General features: G+C 43.5%; 1 protein-coding gene across 4 annotated transcripts in view; it reads left to right on the forward strand.

Moving 5' to 3' along the window:
• Positions 1–20,923, forward strand: part of CCDC85C (coiled-coil domain containing 85C) — a 264,264-nt gene that overhangs the window by 165,164 nt on the left and 78,177 nt on the right. For all 4 annotated transcript variants that reach the window (XM_084839276.1, XM_084839267.1, XM_084839285.1 and 1 more), the window contains one exon: positions 6,883–6,959. In XM_084839276.1, coding sequence (XP_084695402.1) covers positions 6,883–6,959 — 77 coding nt within the window. The remainder of the gene's footprint in view (positions 1–6,882; positions 6,960–20,923) is intronic.

Raw genomic sequence — 20,923 nt, forward strand, 5'->3', positions numbered from 1 at the left:
AGTATCAAAAAATCATAGAAACATGGCCCAACCCATTTCAGCAGGTCAACCTACTCTCCTGCACTGTGAGATATCTGATTCTCATGTCAGAGAGGCATTCTCATGAGAGGCAGCTTTCCCATTTGAAATCTGATCAACTGGTTTTGCCTTTGTTTTTGTTTACAGTTTTACCTTTTCATACACACACACACACACACAAGATCTGAGATTGCAGAACCAAAGTACTTTGTGTGAGTCAACTTGTAATGGAGTATTAGACAAGGCAAGCCTGCCCAACTTGTGATCCACCAATTTTTTTATTATATTTTTATCTCCTTCCTCCAAGATGACTTTGTTGTTGAGTGAGAAATTGAATTCAGGTCTCCTTGGTCCTAGTTCAGCACTCTGACCACTGCAACACATTGAGCTGGTGTGTACTATCATAGTTTGTCTTCCTCTTCTCTCCTCCCTTCCATAAGCCACAATTTAACTAGGAAGACTCTAGTTTATCATAGTTTCCTGTTTAATCTGAACTGGGAAACTATGGATACCAGTTTTGGAACAAGCCAGGATATGAAACCAACTTCAGACCATGGTTTAATAATATCCTGGCTTGTTCTGAAGCTCATAACTACTGTTTCCAGGTTCAGATGAAACAGGGAACTATAGTTAATTGAAGAATTCCTGGGTTCTTTGTTCATGCCATCAATGGGCTATATGCATGGGGGAAAGGCTTGTCTGAACACAGACATTGTCAAATGCAGCCCACCAGTCAAGTACTGTGACCTGCCAGGTTCTTGACACACCACCTTTTTTGTGGCCTCAAGCAGGCACCGAAGACAGATGGTTTGTCATGCCTGAAAATAAAATAAAATATTACCAAAACTCCCTTGGCCTGTGTTTCAAGGGGTTTTTTTTAAGTGGTTGTTTTTCTTTATTAAACTATAAATTATCTCACACTTTCTTCAGTGTCTCAAAACTAGCTCCAGCGAAGGTTTTAGTAATGTGCAAATTTATTTAAATTTAATTAATGGTCAAATAATGAATCCGCCTCAATTAAATTCCATGTTGACATTGTCATAATTTTGCATGTTTCAGTTAATTCACAGAAATGATGAGAAACTGTCAAACTGGTGGAATAGTCTGACGTGTTTTTGAATTTCAAAATGATTCAAAATGTCAACAATTTTATCCAAGCTATTCATTTTTATTTTGATTTCAGCTCAGTCTTGCTGCACTGTGTGAACTACAAGACAGGGGAAAGTGTTATAATAATAATGAATAAAACAATATATTTAAAAGCATTTAAAGAAAAATGTAGGATCAGTCATTATTTTTAACACTGCAAGCTGGCATTTACAGATAAAGGCATGAAAAAACAAAACAAAAAAAGTTCCACCCATTCTTCGGTCATGGTGTGAAAGAGCTGACCTTGCTAATAAATCAACATGTTTTATGAGACAACGTAAGGTCTGTATTTTAAGTTAAGTGTTGTTTTCATGAGCCCTGTCAAGGAACAAACCCAGCGAATCTGAAATATTGCACTGAGGAGCAGAGGTAAGATAACAAACCCACTGACAGCCATTGGGAGCAAAATATTTTACTTCGTTCCGTCTGGAGGTCCTCACATGACACAAAGTTTGATGGAAAGGTCATTGCACAATGCAGTGGAAATAAAAGTGTCAGAATCATTCACAGTGGGGAAAAAAATTAGGGCAGCAGACAGGGTGATATTAGAGAGAAATAGGCCAACATACTTTCAGCTTGCCTGTGTAGAATTTGTGCACTGGAGTTTATTTGTGCTTTTGGTAGCAACCAGCTCCCATAAACTAACATTGGCCGTACTTCCTTGCAGCAGTGTTTCAGGAGGAAAATGTCAGTGAAATGTTTATGATTCTATGAGGGGATGGGGAAATGATATATCCCAGATTAACTTTAGCTCAATGAGTTGAGCAGTAGAGCCAACAAGAGCCAAAATGGGCCCCTGGGAACATAGTAGATCCAGCCTTCATGCTGTCATGGCCAGACGTTGGACCCTCTGCTACTGTTTTTCCCAACTTGATGGCCTCCAGATGAATTGGACTACAACTCCCATCATACCCAGCCAGCATGGCCATTGGCAGGTGGAACTCATTCTGCAACCAAAATCCTTGCAATCATTCCAGTTCACAGGTATGCCTTTTTGCGTTTCCAGTTGAACATTGCTAGGGAGACTTTTCTATGCTTTGCCCCTGGGCGCTGCAGACAAGAAGTTGCAGTACATTATGGCTGGGTTTGGACAATCATGGGAGGGAAGCCACCATGGCTTCTTTTCCTCACTCCATGCATGCCGCTCACGTGACTGCCATTTCCCTAATTACCCACGGTGTGGGTTATTGTGTCGTCCAAACACATCAAAGTGTGCGGTAGGGATGGCTTCTAAACCACCCCACAACTCCTACAATAAGCCATGGGTTGTGGGTAATTAGGGAAATGGCAGTTGCATGAGCGGCATGTGCAGGGCAGGGAAAAGAAGCCGTGATGGCTTCTTTTCCCCCTGTGATCATCCGAACTCGGCCATTATGATCCTTGGCTGCTGATGGCTTGTTGCTTACAACCACATCTGAGTATGCTGTTAAGATCAGTCACAGAGGTGAATGTTTTGGCAATGCTGGAGAACAAATTGCTTTTTTCTTGGTGATGGAAGTGAAACCCTCATGGACGGGGATTATATAGATGGAAGATTGAGAATTGAGATGAAAGATTGGGAGGGCATCTCCCGATCCAAATATGGGATTGGGGAGAATGTTCCCTCTCCTTCTTTGTCTCCTGCCTCCCTCTCCCTCTTGTTTTCCATCCCTACGTCTTCCTCCTAAAAGGTGATTTAAAATATCTAGACTCAGTCTTTTACGCCACCTCCGAGGAACAGTGAACCAGGATCTGAGATCTGATTGTAAGGAAGGTTTATTGTAAACAGCCCTCACCGTGTCCTTTCCAAATGGTGCAGGCATCTTTTCTGACAACATTCAGGGAAATGCCGAACAGGAATGGGTTGTGCCCTTCTTTCCATGTATTTTGGAATTTTTTTAAAAATGGCAATTTAAACGTGTCTGTAAATCCCTGTTCTGTCTCCAGCTGGCTCAAAGCATGTGTATTTCTGTTGTCTGTACCCAAGTACAGCAAGTATTGTAAAGGACTGGCCCTTGGTCTTAAGGGAAAGAATGGTGGACTAATGTCCAAACCGAGGCGATATGTCAACTCAGAAAAATCTTTTAGGGTTGGTGGGCAAGTTGTTCAACTGTATAGTGCAGGGGTGTTGAATATCAAGGCCCGTTGAGCAAACCTGGCCTGCCTGCAGTCCCATTCTGGCCCTCCAGGGTTCTTGAGATGATCCCGCCCCCTTCCTCATGCCCCACCTTCTTTCCCCTGACCAGTGATCATTCAGTGATTTCCTGGCCTTGTGTGTTTTTTTCTCCATTCTAAAAGGTTGAAATGTCTTTCCTAAGGCTCAGCTACTGGCAGGAAGCTGATACATGCTGCAATTTTCTTTGTTTTTGCCCTGTCCCTTTTGGTTTCATTCCACCCCCACCCCACCCCCCACCCCTGGAAAGCTGCCCCTGAGAGATTCTCCAAAATTGAATTTGGCCCTCTGCTTAAGACGTTCAACACTCCTGGTAAGAACATAAGAGCCATGCTGGATCAAACCAAGTGTCCATCTAGTCCAGCATTCTGTTCAGACAGTGGCTAACCAGGTCAACCAGGAAACCACAAGCAGGACACGGGTACAACAGCACCCTCCTGCTCATGTTCCCCAGCAACTGGTGTACATAGGCATACCACCTCTGGTACTGGAGGTAGCACATAGCTCTCAAGCCTAGTAGCCATTGATAGCCTTTTCCAGGAATTTATCTAACCCCCTCTTAAAGCCATCCAAATTGGTAGCCATCACTACATCCTGTGGTAGCGAATTCCATAATTTAACTATGCGCTGTGTGAAGGAGTCCTTCCTTTTATCCATCCTGGTTCTCCCACCACTCAGCTTCATAGGATGACCCTGGGTTCTAGTATTTCGAGAGAGGGAGAAAAATGTCTCCCTATCCACATTCTCCACACCATGCATAATTTTGGTATATTGTGCAGGAAAGCAACAAGAAGAAGCTATTCTCAGGGAGTTTTGTAATACTACTTCTGTGCTGTCTTTTTAATTGTGTCCTTGATTAACCTTAAACCTTTGTATAGATGCTGTTCTATGCTTTTATTTGTACATAATATTAAGGGATGACTATATGAGAAACAGTTCAGTACACATCTATAAATAAGTATAACATAAACTTCATCTCTCTCCCAATTATTTTTCATGTGCACATTTGTATTCTGCTCTTCCGTGTTCTCCTCCCACATTATACAAATTTAAAACATGGATGTTGACAAAATTCACCGATTAATTTAATGAAGTGGCATTTGCCACAAACGTTTCATTATAACATTAGAGTTGATTTACAATGAAATTTATAGCTTGAGTAAAAATCTATGCTGGATGCGTTCTCTTGACTGGAGAAATTATATACAAGGAAATAATGCAGCCTTTCATCCTGCTGCTAGACTCAGTTTATAGCTCAGTTTATTTGCAGTCATAGGACAGCCTGAGAAATCTCTGATGAGGAGCTCACAACTGCTTTGGACACCAGTCTACCCAGCACTGTTCCTGAACAACTTAGGTTCATTTCAGCAGTGACTGCCTGGGATTTCAAAATACGCACATGGAGGTTTGCACTGCCTGGTGGATTGTACCCTTTGTGCTTCTAAGCGTATTTCTCATTTTTTATGAGGAGCAAGGCTGGTGCCAGAAGTTGGTATCTTTGGGCACTTGCTGAAACCCACACCCCAGCAGGGGCCCCACTGCTAGCCTCGGACCATGGTCCTCTTCCTTCTTCATGTCTGTGCCTGTTCATTTGCCCACTCTGAGCATGCAAGCAGTGAGCGCAACAAAGAAATGATACAGCAACCTCAATTCATCTTGTCCTCTCCTTCTGGGCAGTGGTGTAAGTTGGGCCCAGGGAGAAAAGGCAGTTGAACAGGCACTGGCAAAAGGAGAATGGGGGCCATTTAGGGAAGAATACTGGGGACATCTCGCCCAAGGGCATGACAAACCCTGGAGCTGGCATTGATGAAGAGGGTTTTTGTGTGTGTGTGTGTGTGTGTGTGTGTTTCAGAAATGGATGCATAATTACTGAACCATCCTGGAACTTGACACTTCTTGTTCTATTACAGTAGCTGAGACTTTCCCATCATTTAACTGAAACAGGTTCACTGCAATTTGTCGCTCTTCGGTTTACCTGTAATAATTACAAAGTGGTTTGTCAGCTTGGAGGGGAAAGTTAGTAATCCCCCAGAAAACATTGGTTATCGGGTGGCTTAAAAATAGATAAAAATAAATATAATAAATCAATAAAATAATGTTAGATTAAACGGGTTGAATCACACTTTATACCAGATAGAATAATTTTTATGTTAAGATGTGCAGGTATTCACGAGGTCAATAATAAAGCTGCTTTAATTTCCAGTCCTACAAGCAAAAATGAGACCAACCGATCCAGTTAGCTTTTCAGATTCTCAGGAGAGGAAAAGAGAAAGGATATTCACATTTTACAACCCAGCACTTGGGGACTGAAGTGGGTGTTACGTTTTGCTTTCCAGCATGTGAACATAACTGCCAGCATATTAGTGTTCTGGAACTTCACAGAATCGGCCTCCATATGTAGAGGGTGATAAAAGTTTCAATGGAGGGGGCAAGGCTCCCCCACTCCCCCTCCTCTCATGTGGATTATCTTCAGATTAAAAGATCAAGGAAGAATCTCCTAAAATACTTGAATCCTTCAGGAGAACTTCAAAATTCAATGTATGACTTGCTGCTGAAGTTGATTCAGTTCATAACCCAACACTAACCCATTGCCAACTCCAAAGCCTGGTTTGGACATCACACTAAACCATGATTTAGCATGACATGAACAAACCTAGCTTCCTCCCGCTTTGTGGACTCCCCCCTTTCCTCTCCTTTTCCTCTGTAGCCAGGAGGAGGATTTTGGAAGTTTTTAGTTTTGGTTTCCCTTAAACTCTTCTTGCATCACCTGGACTGGGGATTGTCCTTTATCATTGATTATGAGTAGTTGTGACCAGCCAATTTCATAACCCATGGTTTGAAGTTGGCTTGTTTTGAAACTGACCATGGTCAGTGATAAACCAGGATTCCTGGTTCAGACAAATGACAAACTGCTTTTAGAAGAAAGTGAAACAAAAAGCTTCTGAAGTCCTCCAGGTTGTTATTACTATTATTATTAGAACACTCAAACACTATATAAATGCAGAGTGTTCTTGTGAATCATCTTGGCTCATTCTTTATTTTTTATTTTCCTATGTATGACTATTTTTTATTGTTCAGAATAAACACAGAGCTTTAGTTATTGCGCGGTATAGAAAGGTAATGAATATTCAAAATGACAAGCAGGTTTACAAGGAGGCTGTGTCTGCACAAGGTCATCTAATGTCTTGCTCTTTTCTGGATGGAATGCTAAAAAATGGTTCCTCAGCTGAACTGATTCTCATTATTTCTGGGCATATTATATGCCCAGTTTGTTGAAATATTGCTAATGCTGGCCCAAGCCTCTAGGCCTTTGTGGGAGGCCTTTTCAGGTTCTGGGTTTTCTTATGTTCTTTTCCTTTTGGGGTCTTTTGTTGTTTTAATGGATTCAAACTGTGAAATGGCCTCTTTGCTCCTGGAGGCATTGTTCTTGAGTTCTCTCTTGACCTTTCTTTTCCCCTGGGGGAAGCATTAGTCTAATTGTGAAGCTATCTTGCTTGACTTTAAAGCATCATCTCCTGGGAAGGTTAATTTCTTTCTCTCCCTCCCCCCTTTCTCTTTTAAAGATTCATCTTCCAACTACATCAGACAACTTGAAACAAAAGTCAAACTGCTAGAGGACGATAATAAACTTCTATCTCAGGTAGGTGGCTTTATAATGGTACCTGTTCAATAGGTAATGGTACCTTTGCTTTCACTTTGGTAGGGCAACATCGGGTGTGGACCTAATTGGTACTTAAAAGTTAGTAGGAACATTACATCTTCCAGCAATAACAATCTGGTGGATAGGAGGCCAGCTCCCTTGCATAGAGTGCTGGCGTTCTGAAAAGAATACTGTGGTGTTGGTGGTATGAAACACCACCTAAATTGTCAACACTAATCCAGAGGGTTTCAAATATCTGTTGGAAACCTGGGAGAATATAAGGTGATTTCCTCAACTGGGAATTGGCAACATATGCTCAGGACTATTAATGATATTCCCCAACCTGGCACCCTCCAGATATTTTGGACTACAAACACTATCATCCCCAGCATGGCCATGTTGGCTGGGGATGATAGGAGTTGGAGTCCAACACATCTGGTGGGGGCCAAGTTGGGGGAGTCTGTACTAGGAGAAAGATGAATGGTGGTTTCCAAGATGTTCCTATTAACTTCTTCAGAGGTAAAGCCCCTAAAGAAAAAGAACCTTACTCTTTCATCTGATTGTGGATTGCGTAGGTTGCCAAAATATTGGAAACTCCCTCAAATTCTGAGGTTGGGGACCAAAACTGCACGTGGTATTCAATGAGTTGTCTTTTATAATTAAAAATAAGTATGGGTCCCCCTCCCCCCATCCAGATCAAGACCACAACACATGGGGAGGGGAGGTTTAACCCTTTCCTTCCCATTGCAGTTCTGCAAATAATGATAGAAAAAAGCTCACATTGGCACTTTTCTACAGTTATTTTCAGTGGGGGTGGGGGTGTCATTCCTGTCCCCCCATGTCATCCTCCCACCCTAGATTGTAGTGGGGAAGGGAATCGTTAAACCTCTCCTCCCTGCATACTGTGGTCCTGAGCTGAATGTGACTCCCCACACTTGGTTTGAACTAAAACCAAAAACTAAGGCATTCAGTAGTTAGGCCCTGAGAGGAAATGGCATTTCCAAGTGTGGGGTCGAGCTGTACTTAGTAAACTTACAGGAGCCAGTATGTGGGTCCAGAAAAGGGTGCAGAACGTGAGTAATTTTAAGACAGACTAGAAATGCTTTAAAAAAAAACTGTATTGGAATAGCAGGCAGAACAGAATGTTTGAGAATCCCTTTCTTTTACTTCAGATATATGTTTTGCAATTCCTGTTGTTTATATAATTTTTTACTTTTTAAGAGATCTCCTGCAAGTGTTCTGCTTTTATTGTATTTTAATGTATTATTTTATTGTTTTAATCCATTTTAACTGTGCCTGTAAGCCGTCTTGAGTGCCATTGTTTGGTAGAAAGGTGGGATACAAATTGGATAAATAATAACAATATAAATAATAAATGATAATCATATCACCAGAAGAGTGCTTTGTGCTGGGGTCTCCAGTGTGATGCCCATGGGCATCAATGCGGCTGCAGACTTTTTTCTTGGCATCCACCAGGCTCCCTTTCCCTACTGATTTTTATTTTTTCTTAAGATTTTTTTTTAATTAAAGAAATAACTGGGAGATTGTCATGCTCCAAAGTGAAGTGCTGTCCTCCACCGCCATCTTTATTGGGCTCAAAAGAGTGGTTTTGTGGTTTGGAGCTCAGACCTCACCTCTGTCTTGTTCTTAGGTTGTTGGGTAAGTTACTTCTCTTTTAGTCTCACCATTTTGCCTTCTGGAAAATGGGTGTTTTGGGACCGATCCTGTCCCAAATGGCTGCCATTTTATGGATGACTAAGCCTTCTTCCCTTGGTTGGTCATTTTGTGAGAGCACCCACAACACTCACTAGCTCAAAAAGGTTGGGGATCCCTGTTTTTCTTTGTTTATTGCTTTGTGTAGTGTTTTTAAAATAATTAAATTAATTAGTATTTAATGACTATATTCGTATTTAATTATTAGTATTTAAATAGCATTTGGATATTATCTGTTAGTTGTTGGTTATGCCACACTTTCACTTTTAAAAGTGAATGAGAACTGTGTATCGTAGGGAGCACCTTTCACCATGCAAACTTTCTACCCTTTAAGATCCGCCCAGGAGGCCCTGTTTCAGACTCCATAGTTGCTGAATATTAGTCATCCGAGCTACCAGCAGAGGAACCCTGACATATTTGCTATGATGTTTCCTGCTTTCTCTCACTAGTTTTAATGCTTTACCTTATCAGTCCTGTTCTGTAATTTTGTTTTTATGCCAGGTTTAGTATACTCTATTTTTATTTTACTGTATACTGCCTTGGACATAATTAGATGTAAATGGAGGATATACATATTTTAAATAAATATTTTTAAATATTTTAAATATAGGATCATAGAGTTGGAGGAGACTTTGTAGGTCATCAACTCCTAACAAGAGTGGAACTCTTCAAATACCTTAGGGGCTGTCACATAGAAGAGGGCAATGACGAATAGAAAAATAATGGGGTAAATGAGAAAAAAGACTTATTATAATCCAATGCATTTCCTTCATCAGTGAAATCTAGAATAAATATATCAATTTTTTTTGTTATAAAACATGCTTGTATAATAAACTGCATAAGCCATATGTATTTATAAAAATAACTAAACATAATTCATGTGGTATGGAGAAAGTAGATAAGGAGACTTTTTTCTCCTTCTCTCACAGTACTAGAACCCGGGGTCATCCCATAAAGGTGATTGGTGGGAGATTCAGGACAGATAAAAGGAAGGACTTCTTCACGCAGTACATAGTTAAACTGTGGAATTCACTACCACAAGATGTCATGCTGGCCATCAATTTGGATGGCTTTAAAAGGGGCTGGACAACTTCATGGAGGAGAAGCTATCAATGGCTACTAGTCCTGATGGCTATATGCTACTTCCAGTATCAGAGGCAGTATGCCTATGTTCACCAGTTGCTGGGGAACATGGGTGGGAGGGTGCTGTTGAACTCATGTCCTGCTTGTGGTTTCACATGATCAGCTGGTTGTCCACTGTGTGAACAAAATACTGGACTAGATTGACCCTTGGTCTGATCCAACACAGCTCTTCTTATGTTCTTAAAATGAAAGTTATCTTAATGTTGTTATCAGATCATTAAGACCTAGAATCATAAGAGTTAGAATGGGAATTGTAGGGTCTGTAGTCCAATGCAGGAAACCCAGAGCTAGAGCATCCCCAAGAGAAGGTTGTTTAGCCTCTGCTTGAAGGCCTCCAGTAGAGGAGAGCCCACTAGCCCTTTAAGTATTTGGGTCCATTGCCGAACTGCTCTTACCATTAAGAAGTTCATCATACTGTTCAGTCTAGTGTTCACTTACTTATTTATTACATTTCTGTACCACCCCATTGCTGAAGCTCTCTGGGTGGTTTACAAAGATTAAAAATCATTAAAAATACATTGTATAAAGTGTAAAACCATTTACATAAAAAGATATAAACAGACAGCACACAGAGAGACAACATATATCTAAAAACAATTTTAAACAATTTACCACGTGACAAATCCAGGACTTGATTAAAAACTCATCATGTGCTGCCAAATGCCTGATTGAATAGAAAGGTCTTAACCTCACGCCAAAAAGATAACAATGTTGGTGCCAGGCAGACCTTGTCGGGGAGATCATTACATCATGGAGGAGCCACCACCAAGAAGGCCCTCTCCCTTGTTGCCTCCTTTTGAGCCTCCCTCAGAGGAGGCATCTGGAGGAGGGCCTTAGATGCTGAACAAAGTGTACAGGTAGGTTCATGTTGGTTCATGTAGGTTCATGTATTAGATCTAGTCCTGGAGTAGCAGAGGACAAGCCATTGCCCTCTTCTATGTGACTGCTCCTTAGGTATTTGAAGACTTCTATCATGTTTGCCTTCGCTCATAGGGTGGCCAGACACAAATGGGGACATGTAAGGTATACCTGCTGAAATATCTTCTTCTACACAACTATTACAGGTGCAGGAGCCCTGTCGACTGTACCATCTGGACACTATACCCTTCTCCAGGCTAAACATATCCAGTTGCTTCAACTTTTCCTCATCAGACTTGTTTTCCTAGAATAAATAAAATACACCTGGGCCACATACACACAGCCTTGCACCTTGCAGAGGATTCTGAGACATGTTTCAGGATCATGGATTCTATTTTTCTAGGATCTCTGTCACCAAACGAGGATATAGAGCTGGCTTATACTGGGTCAGGCCATTGGACCATCTAGCCCAATATTGTCTACTTTGAGAGGCAGAGCCTCTCCGAAGTTTAAGGCAGGGATCCTTTTTCCAGCCCTACTAACTGAGACCCTTTGATCAGGTATGCCTGGGATGCAGTGCAGTTGGAGTTAAACCTGGTACCTTTAAATCTCTGCTGTAGCACTGAGCTATGGTCCATCTCCAAACAAACACTCACAATTTCCTCTTAAATTAGTGCAGAGCAGGCTACGCAGACTAAATGCATGTTGCAGATGGGGAAGGACCTCAATAATACATCATGGGGAGAACTCTCGGCCAGTGAATGAGAATAGAGATCTTAATAGTACACCAGAGTCCTGTTTTATACTGCAATCCTATGCATGTCTGCTCAGAAGTAAGCCCTGTTGAGTTCCGGGGGCTTTCTCCCAGGTAAGTGGGTATAGGACTGCAGCCTTAAATCTGCAAAAGGTGTGCATGTCAGTGCTACACAATTGATGTTGAAATGTAGGCACTGATAGGTAGTTTTATGGAGAGCAATTTTAAAATTCTGTTTCATGTGATGCATCAAGGTAGTTGTTCTAAGACGTGTGGATTTTAGTTCGAGAAAGCAAAGCCATTTCAACAAACTAAAAATAAGTAGTTCAGCTCTTTTGGACAATGTGGCTTGTTGCTAGGTGACCAGCTATGGATTGGATTTTCGTAACTGGTTCTCTGTTCAATACGCCCTTGGCCTGACTCCTTCCTGCTTTGTGTGAGCGACAAAACAGAGAGTACTTTATCTGTTTGCCCCTTTTTATACCAGGTCAAAAGCAGGATCAATAATGAATAGGTGAAAAGTGCATGGGCAATTAAAAGAAAAAAGCAAGCCCAACAACCCAGGGATATTTATCTTATTAGCACATGGTATTCACACCAAAGCTTATTTGGGTTGCAGTTAGACCTCAAGTTAAACTGCTGAATAAATGTGAATTTCACAGAGGTTTTTACATAGAACCCTGTCTTTCTTTGCCAAAACTCTTTTTAATACAAAAGAATAAAGAAGGCCAGTTCCCAACAGTTCCAGGCCTCATCACATTTGCAGGGGTTGCAAATGTGTGTTTTCATATAGAAAGGCTGCATATGATGTACTCGGTAATCCAAACTTATGAATGGACACACTGGACTGCTGAAGACCGGTGAAGAGTTTGAAAACACCTGATGCAGTAACACAGGGGTGGGGGACATGTGTTCCCCAGATGTTGGTAGATTGCAATGCCCGTCAGTCCTAGTCAGCATAGTCAGTGGTGAGGCATGATGGGAGTTGCAGACTAACAACATCTGGAGGACCACATATTCCCCATTCCTCATATTGTCCCCTCCCATATGTACCTGCCCAGACCCTAAGATCATCTTCAGGGATCCTTCTCCAGGAGACCCTTCCAAAGGAAGTAAGGTGGATGGCTACTAGGAAGAGGGCCTTTCTGCTGTGGCACCCCGGTTGTGGAATGAGCTCCCTAGAGAGGTTTGCCTGGCGCCTATGTTGTACTCCTTTCGGCGCCAGGTAAAGACCTTTTTATTCTCCCAGCATTGTAATATTTTAGCATTCTAGTCTTTTAGCTCTGCTGTTTTAAATCTGTATTTTAAATCTCTCCATTGCTGCTAGGTTTTATTCTGGTTGTACTTTTATATTGTACTTTTAAGCTTTTATATTTTAAATTGTTTTTATTCTGTACTTGTGGTTTTAATTTTTTGGGAACCACCCAGAGAGCTTTCAGCTATTGGGCGGTATAGAAGTGTAATAAATAAATAAATATTGGAGGGCGCATCATGTGAACCAGTTTGGACCCTCCTTCTGTGTCACTGGGAAAGCAGTGGATAAGTGCTCCCTCTCCTTCCCCAGAGTCCTCGGCTGTGGCCCAGTATTGGCAGTCAGGTGTCACAGTGCACATCATTGCAGACCGATGAACATACAGAGCTGCCTTATAATGATGGGGAAAATGGCTGCTTGAGGCCATGGAGAGCCTGCTTATCACAGATGATAGTACCGGGTTAGATGGACAAATAGTCTGATTTTATATAAGCTAGCTTCTTATGTTCCTAACCTTCTACCTTAAGCATAAAAAGCATGTGCTTTTCAACCAACTCTGAGCACTCGGGCAACTTTTGGAGTGCACTTATATAGCTGGACGTTGAACAGTATTGTATTAGCATTGCTGCGTCCATAGCTGTATAAAAAAAAGGTAAAGGTGTCCCCAACCAGTCGTGACCGACTCTAGGGTGTGGTGCTCATCTCCATTTCTAAGCCGAAGAGCCAGCGCTGTCCGAAGACGCTTCCGTGTTCATGTGGCCGGCATGACTGAACACCGAGGTGCACGGAACGCTGTTACCTTTCCCACCGAAGCGGAACCTATTTATCTACTTGCAATTTCTTGCTTTCGAACTGCTAGGTTGGCAGGAGCTGGGACTGATGACGGGAGCTCACTCCGTCACGTGGCCGTCACGTGGCACTCGGGTCTCGAACTGCTGTCCTGCTGACCTTCCAGTCTGCAGTTCAGCGTCTTAACCACTAAGCCACCGCGGCCCCTCCCATAGCTGTATAGCAAGTTTTAATTCTGTACCTTTTAAAACTGTGTAATAACCTACGTTTTAAAACAAGTAGAGGAAATGATGGTGAACTGTATAGAATGAGACATTTAAATGGGCCCAGTCTAAAACTGAAGAGGCTTTCTGGTTAGTTTAATTACAGAAAAAAGGGTTTGGTTTGGTTTTTAAAGCACCCAGGTCTAAAATGAATAGCCTGACAAACGTACATCAACAGTATCTCTGACAACAGGAATGGCAGGTTCAAAGGAAGCTCTGGAATGTATCCTTTTATTCACATGAGACCAGCATTCAGTCTTCGCATGTGTTGAAAGACTACAGAGATGTCAAGGAGTGTGGAGTGATGAGGCACATTTATAAATCTTCTGCTAACTTCTTCTTTTTATGAAGGAGGCACAAAGGGAGCCCTGACACATCACAGAGCACTCCCCGAACAGGTCAAGTAACTTGTTTCCTGGGAGAGGCACCCGCTAGCGAAGGGTTCCTGTGTTTTGAGGGTTTTTTGCAGCAGGAACACCCCCCCCCTTTTTTTTTTTTACAAAGCTTGCAGTATAGTTTGCAGCTGGAAGGTCGAATTACCTTAGATGAAGCAGCGGCGGGGGTGGGGGGGTTGCGTCTTCGTTCAGCGCTTGGAAATACGCCAGGTAGACTTCCATAATAACCAGCAAGTCGCTAATCTCTTAATGCACCGGCATTGTTGGATACTTAGGACCTCGGATTTCATCACTCTGGGGGTCTTGTCAACACAACTTCCTACCAGTGAGCAATCAGCGTCCCAAGAACCATTGAATGTCAACATGGAAGGATAAAAGCACACTGGGATCAGGCTCCAGTTCAGCTGGTGGTCTTGTTAGCATCCCAGGCTACTCCAGGGGACATTTGTCAACTTTAAAGAAGAGCAGCGAACAGTTCAGCACTGGCTTCTTACCTAGGAGCAGCCAAAACAGAACACAAAATGCAGAAGTGGTTTTAAAAGGCAGGGCTCAGAAAGATGGAGCAGGATTAGCTATAGTTTAGGAAGCAAGCTCACTCACCACAAATATTATGGGAAATGTCTAGAGCAGGGCTCCTTAATAGGAGGATTATCTGTTCAGGGTGTGTGTGTGTGGTGGGGAGAATATAAAACTGTTTAGCCCACGTCCCGTGAGCCAGAATTCTGGCACTGGGACAATTTGTGCAAATTAAGGCATAGATGCTGCTTTTGCCCCTCTGCTGCAAACTCTCTATATGTCTGGAAGCTCATTAAGAAGCAGCAGCAGCAGCATAACACTATGCACGGTTTTGTGAATTGTGCCCCTGATCTGTGCAGTTCAGTCCTGCACAGGGGGACTGCTAAAAATAGTCTTGTGCTAATGTGTTTACCTCAGTGGTTTGTCATGTTCAATTCTGGGAAGAAATCGCAGATGAGTCATAGCAATTTAATTCGTTAGAACTGCAGAATGTGTGTCGTCGTGTACGATTTCCCTCTTCCTTACTCCCTGTAGCTCCCACCTAATAGATCGATAAACGTATAAGTCAGTCTTCTCCAAACTGTGTTGGACTACAACTCCCAGCATCCCCCAACCACCACGGGGTCTGTGGTCCAACACATTGGGAGGGCACCAGGTTGGGGAAGGCTGTTATAGTTTGACAAGCCTTTCTATTACTCTGTGTGTGTGTGTGTGTGTGTGTGTGTGTCCATCAGTTTGGGGAAAGTGCTGGTGCTCTTCATGCAAAAGGTCAAAGGTTCAATCCCCAGTATCAGGTTCAGTCCCCAGTACATTATGCAGATTAAGTCAAAGGTGTTACTGGCTGGCCTTGGTGACAGGTCTGGGGTCCTGTACTTTGCAACAGCAGCCCACCATGGCTTATTTAACCCATGGTGGACTGTAGCATGTGCAGGTAGCCATTTTGGATATTGAAGCCACAGCTGCAACTTGTCGTGTCATCCAAAACTGGCAAGGGTGGGGTTTTGGCATGGTTAACAAACCACTCACAACCCTAAAATAATCCATGGGTTCTGGGTGGTTTGTTAACTACACCAACAACCCACCCTTGCCAGGTTCGGATGACACAACAAGCCATGGTCAAAGCTTGAATATTCAAAAGTCGCCCAGCATGCGCCACAACCCACCGTGGCTTAAATAAGCCACGGTGGTCTGCAGTGATCATGCCAAGCAGGTTGTTTAAGATGGATGGCTTCCCCACTTTATTTAAGTTTTGGACCTTCTGAAAATATCACTTCTATGTTCTGTGAAGCACTAGCCTGCCACCAGCATAAATTTTAAGTCCCTCTGTTCAGGTTTCCTGGGCTTGACTTTGATCTTGCTTTGCTTGGGTGGGATCCGCTGTCAAGATATCAGCAGGTTTGTCATCTCTATTCAGATCCAGCCTGCCCAGAGGATTTTCCAGGTCAGAGAGTGCCTCCACATTCATTGGTTGCCCCTGACCCAGAAAAAAACCTTGATTTCAGTTCGGTACACATTTCAATGACCAGTCAACAAGGTGGAAACATGTAAGGAAGTTTGTCACTGAGATCATGACATGATTTCCATTAAAGCTTTGAATTACTTAGTGGTGCCATGTCCCAAGGTACTTTCCACAGATCCATGATCCTGGGATTTAGGTTTGCATCCATCCGGTCTCAGGCTGTGTAGGTGCCCTTTGCTTCTGGAGTATCTGCCAGCGGCTACCTGTTGCTCACCTCCACAGCCTCTGCCAGCATGGCACCGCTGTGAACACTGATGCATCCGCCTGTTGAGTGTCATATCCATTCATTCAAGCGTGTGTTACGTTCAAAGTGGGGACACCTTCCAGCTATTTTAATCTGTTCCAGTGAAAGATCTTGTGGCACCTCTTCGAGTACTTGAAAGGTTGTCACAGAGAGGAAGGCCAGGATTGCTTCTCGATCATCCCAGAGTGCAGGACATGGAATAGTGGGCTGAAGTGACAGGAAGCCAGATTCCGGCTGAACATCAGGAAAAACGTCCTGACTGTTAGAGCAATGTGACAATGGAACCAACTACCTAGGGAGGTGGTGGGCTCTCCCACACTGGAGGCATTCAAGATGAGGCTGGACAGCCGTCTGTTGGGGATGCTTTGACTTGGATTCCTGCATTGAGCAGGGGGTTGGACTCGATGGTCTTAGAGGCCTCTTCCAACCCTACTATTCTATGATTCTATGACCTTAAAGGCTGGCAAACTTATTCTGGCATGGATTTCTTTGAGCTAGAGTCCACTTCAACATATGCATGAAGGATGATCATATAAACCATTCATGCGTTCACACATGAAAGAGGATAGTATCCCATGCTTATCTTACTTGTGTACTGACTCACATCGGTTGCCTATGAGCCTATCAGGGACAAATCTTCAGGTGCTCAAATCAACGTTTCCTGAGGCTGTGTTTACACTTATATTTGCCAGGTTTAAAAAAGATGAAAGCATTTTTCTTCCCCAGCAATAACTAGATTATTTCTTCTGCGCCTGCTTGGATAGCCACTTGTAGTTCCCACTCCTGTGCTTGTGTCTTTAATACAGACCTTTAATTAGTGATCAACATTAGTGCCCCCTCCCTTCCTCCCCCAGGGACCCTATTCCAGCCTGTGCTTGTTAGCTTTGTAATGTGGCAATTATTTCCTCAAGGAGCCGTGCATATCTCTCCCACAAGTAACATAAAATTGCAAATCTCTTCTTATTTCCCCCAAGTCCCCTCCTGTTTGTGGGGGCGGAAATTGTTATTATTTTAATGTATGATAACACGAGGCCAATTTCAAGCTGGAGAGTGAGTGACTCATAACATGGGGCGGGGGGGAATCACACATTTCCTACCTTCACCTCTCCTTAGAATCCAATAAAGTAAAATGCTAGTCTGCTTATAGCTCGAACAGTTGTGCCATATGATGTTCAGAGCTGTGTGTACTTCGACTAATAAAAAATATTAAAATTCTGTGCCTAGGTGGCTTGAGCACACAGCTAGAGCAAAGACACATACGAACGTAAGAAGAGCTATGCTGGAGCAGACCAAGGGTCCATCTCGTCCAGCATTCTGTTCGCACACAGGCCAAACAGACACCTGTGGGAAACCCACAAGAAGGACCCCAGTGCAATAGCGCCCTCCTGGTTGTGTTCCCCAGCAACTGGTGTACATAGGAATCCTCCCTCTGATACTGGCTCAATGGCAGCTGTTAACCCAGCAAGATCTGGGAGGAGATAGAGGGTTTATATACACATGCTGTCAGCTTGGTTCAGCCTCTGCAGCTGGGTCCTTTCCGTCCTCCTGAGTAGACCAGCATGCCTGAGGAGGCACAGGATGAAAAAGGACTTCTAGTGGCCAGGCGGTCACTGTAACAACTCTCTCACCTGGTCTGCTGCTGCTGTCTGTGCTCCAGAGAGCCCTGGGACAAGAGAGACGAGGGTTGGGAGCCACTTCAGGGATCAGGATGGTTTCAGGTGGGTTCTTTGGGACCCTAGGTAGGGCATCTCTGGGACAGGACTCCTCTGGTTGCCTCATGACTTATGGGGGAGTAGGGTTTGCCATGGAATCCCAATCCTCCTCCCCTGAAAAGGCCTCCACTGAGGTTGGGAGGGCCGGGAGCCTGACATCAGGAAATCCAAATTCAGAAAAAAAAATCAGAAAAAATAAGGAAATTCCAATCCATAATTCAGGAAGTCCAAATTCTGTAACCTGTATAGATTATGCTGAGGATATTTATTTATTTATTTGTAGCACCCTGCAAAAAGGCTAAAAAGGCTTGCAGAGTGGCTTACAAAGACCAGAAATGAGGCATATATGCATAACATATTTGCCTTTGAAAACAGCCTGGAAACTTCAGCTGGTCCAAAACAGGGCAGCAAGATTGTTAACAAGGACTGGCCAACAAGCTCATATTACGCCAGTACTTTTCCAGCTGCAGTGCCTGCCAGTCCATTTCCAGGCCCAATTCAAAGTGCTGGTGTTAACATTCAAAGCCCTTAACGGCTTGGGGCCAGGTTATCTGAAGGATCGCCTTCTCCCATATGTGCCTGCTCGGACCTTAAGGTCATCCTCAGCGGCCCTTCTCTGTGAGCCCCTGCCAAAGGAAGTGAGGCGGGTGGCTACTAGGAGGACAGCTTTTTCTGCTGTGGAATGATCTCCCTAGTGAGGTTTTCCTGGCACCTACATTGTATTCCTTCTGGCGCCAGGTGAAGACCTTATTATTTTCCCAGGCATTTTAGCATTTTAGCTTTCTATACTTTTAGCTTTGCTGTTTTAAATCTGTATTTTAAATCCCTGCATTGGTGCTAGGTTTTATTCTGGTTATATTGTTATACTGTGGTTTTAATGTTTTATATATTTTATATTGTTTTATTGTGTGCTCTTTGGTTTTAATTTTTGTGACCCGCCCAGAGAGCTTTGGCTATTGGGCGGTATAGAAATGGAATGGAATGGAATGAATGAATGAATGAATAAATAAATAAATAAATAAATCCCTCTTATTTCTGCCCAGTTTAACCTGCGGGGCTGTTTTTCTTTCTGTGCCTATGAGTACTAATAAAAAATTAGTAGATTTCCTTAGTTACGATAGTTTTGCTGATCATGGGGAGGGAAACGCCACTATTCAGGTGCCAGAACTGGGCCAGAGGCAGTCCCTGAGCCAGGAATTGTGAAACAGGAGCCCTACAAAGTGGAGATTTCTCTTGCTCAGGCAAAATCCCCGCCTGACCTGGAAGTTTTATTGACCTTGCAAGTTGGGAGGAGGAAATGGGCATCCTGGTGGGGTAGAGGCACTCTGGAGCCTGGAGACCCTTTCCGGAGCAGAGGACACTCTAACCTGTACTTCCATGGTTCACCACACGGGGCACCTGTATGTAGATTCTACTGGTGGCAACAGGTAACTTTGCCCCCACTCCAACTAAGGATGTCGAGGGAGTCCAAAAGGGGAGTGGAGTCCAGTGGACTCCCCCCACCTCCACTGCTCGGCCTCCTGGACACCTGTCTGTGGACTGCCACCCCTTATCCGCCATGTTCAGCTCCCTGTTGGAGCCAACAGGGGGTCAGCAGGTGCCCAGTGAGTGGTGCATAGCCGCCCGACTTCTCAGCGAGCTGCCATTTTGCATAAAAATGACAACTTGTTGTTTTACATAAAAGACGTTTTCTGTACATGGTGGCTCTAAAGCACCCCTTAACGCAAGATTATAGGTGTGAATAGACCATTCACGCCTGTAATCTTGCATAAATGGACGCTTTATGGCCGCCATTTATGTAAAACGTCTTTTACATAAAACAGCAAGCTGCCATTTTTATGAAAAACGGCGACTCACTGAGGAGTTGGGTGGTTGTACACCGCTCTCCTGGTGCCTGCAGACCACCTGCTGGCTCAACCAGGGAGCTGAACAGGGGCGGGTAAGTGGTGGCAGTCCAGCAAGTGGGGGTGGTTCACCCATCCTTAGCTTCAACATCTCTGAATCTTATTCACCTACTTCTTTGGATTATGAGATGAAATTTCAGACTCTCATCTCAGAGTTCAGATTTCTGAGTTGAGATTCCAGACTCCGGAATTGAAATGTCAGAAGCTCACTCACATTCAAGCAGATCTCCACAGCCATTAGGGCCAGAAACGTTCACACAGCATCATAGAAAAATATACACCTCTGATTACTTTACAGGCACTGTGCAAAATTTAAATTGCTGGGTGTACTTCTTAGTCCAGTCAGATCACTCAGTTCATGGGAACTTTCAGGGGTCATGCCTGTCAATGGCAAAAATTTATCAACAGGTCCCACGTGAATTCTGTTTCTCCATATCAGCCATTAAGGTAACACAACAGTGTCCTGTGGCATGTCACCCTCTATCTTAGCCTAAGAGTTTTTGTTGGCCTAAGAGCTATGGTTAGGCTAAGGCCTCTCTGAGGTCTTAGGAGAAAGGGCTAGATATAAATGTAATAATCATATATGTAAACTAGTGAACAGCCCTGACTTTGCACAGGTTGGAATAACCCTTAGTTTGATACAGCAAAGCCTTCAAGCAAACTTACACAGCTGTCAGAGTTGGACACTTTGGGCCCACGCCCACTTGCACCCCTAAACGCAGCTCCTGCCATGGTGCACTTCTGTAGTCCCCTAAGGGGGGGTTTGTCCAGTCCATTCCCCTAAGTGGTTTGCCCCCAGAGCAGGGAGCAGACTTATAACTCTGTCACTTGGCCCACTAACCTCCCGTGGCTTCAAACTGAATGGACTGCAAAGCTATGAGCTGGTTTGGGAAGTCTGCCCA

This window comes from Heloderma suspectum, chromosome 1, assembly GCF_057233095.1.
Source record: "Heloderma suspectum isolate Gila_16-S chromosome 1, 16-S_ref, whole genome shotgun sequence".
Lineage (NCBI taxonomy): Eukaryota > Metazoa > Chordata > Lepidosauria > Squamata > Helodermatidae > Heloderma > Heloderma suspectum.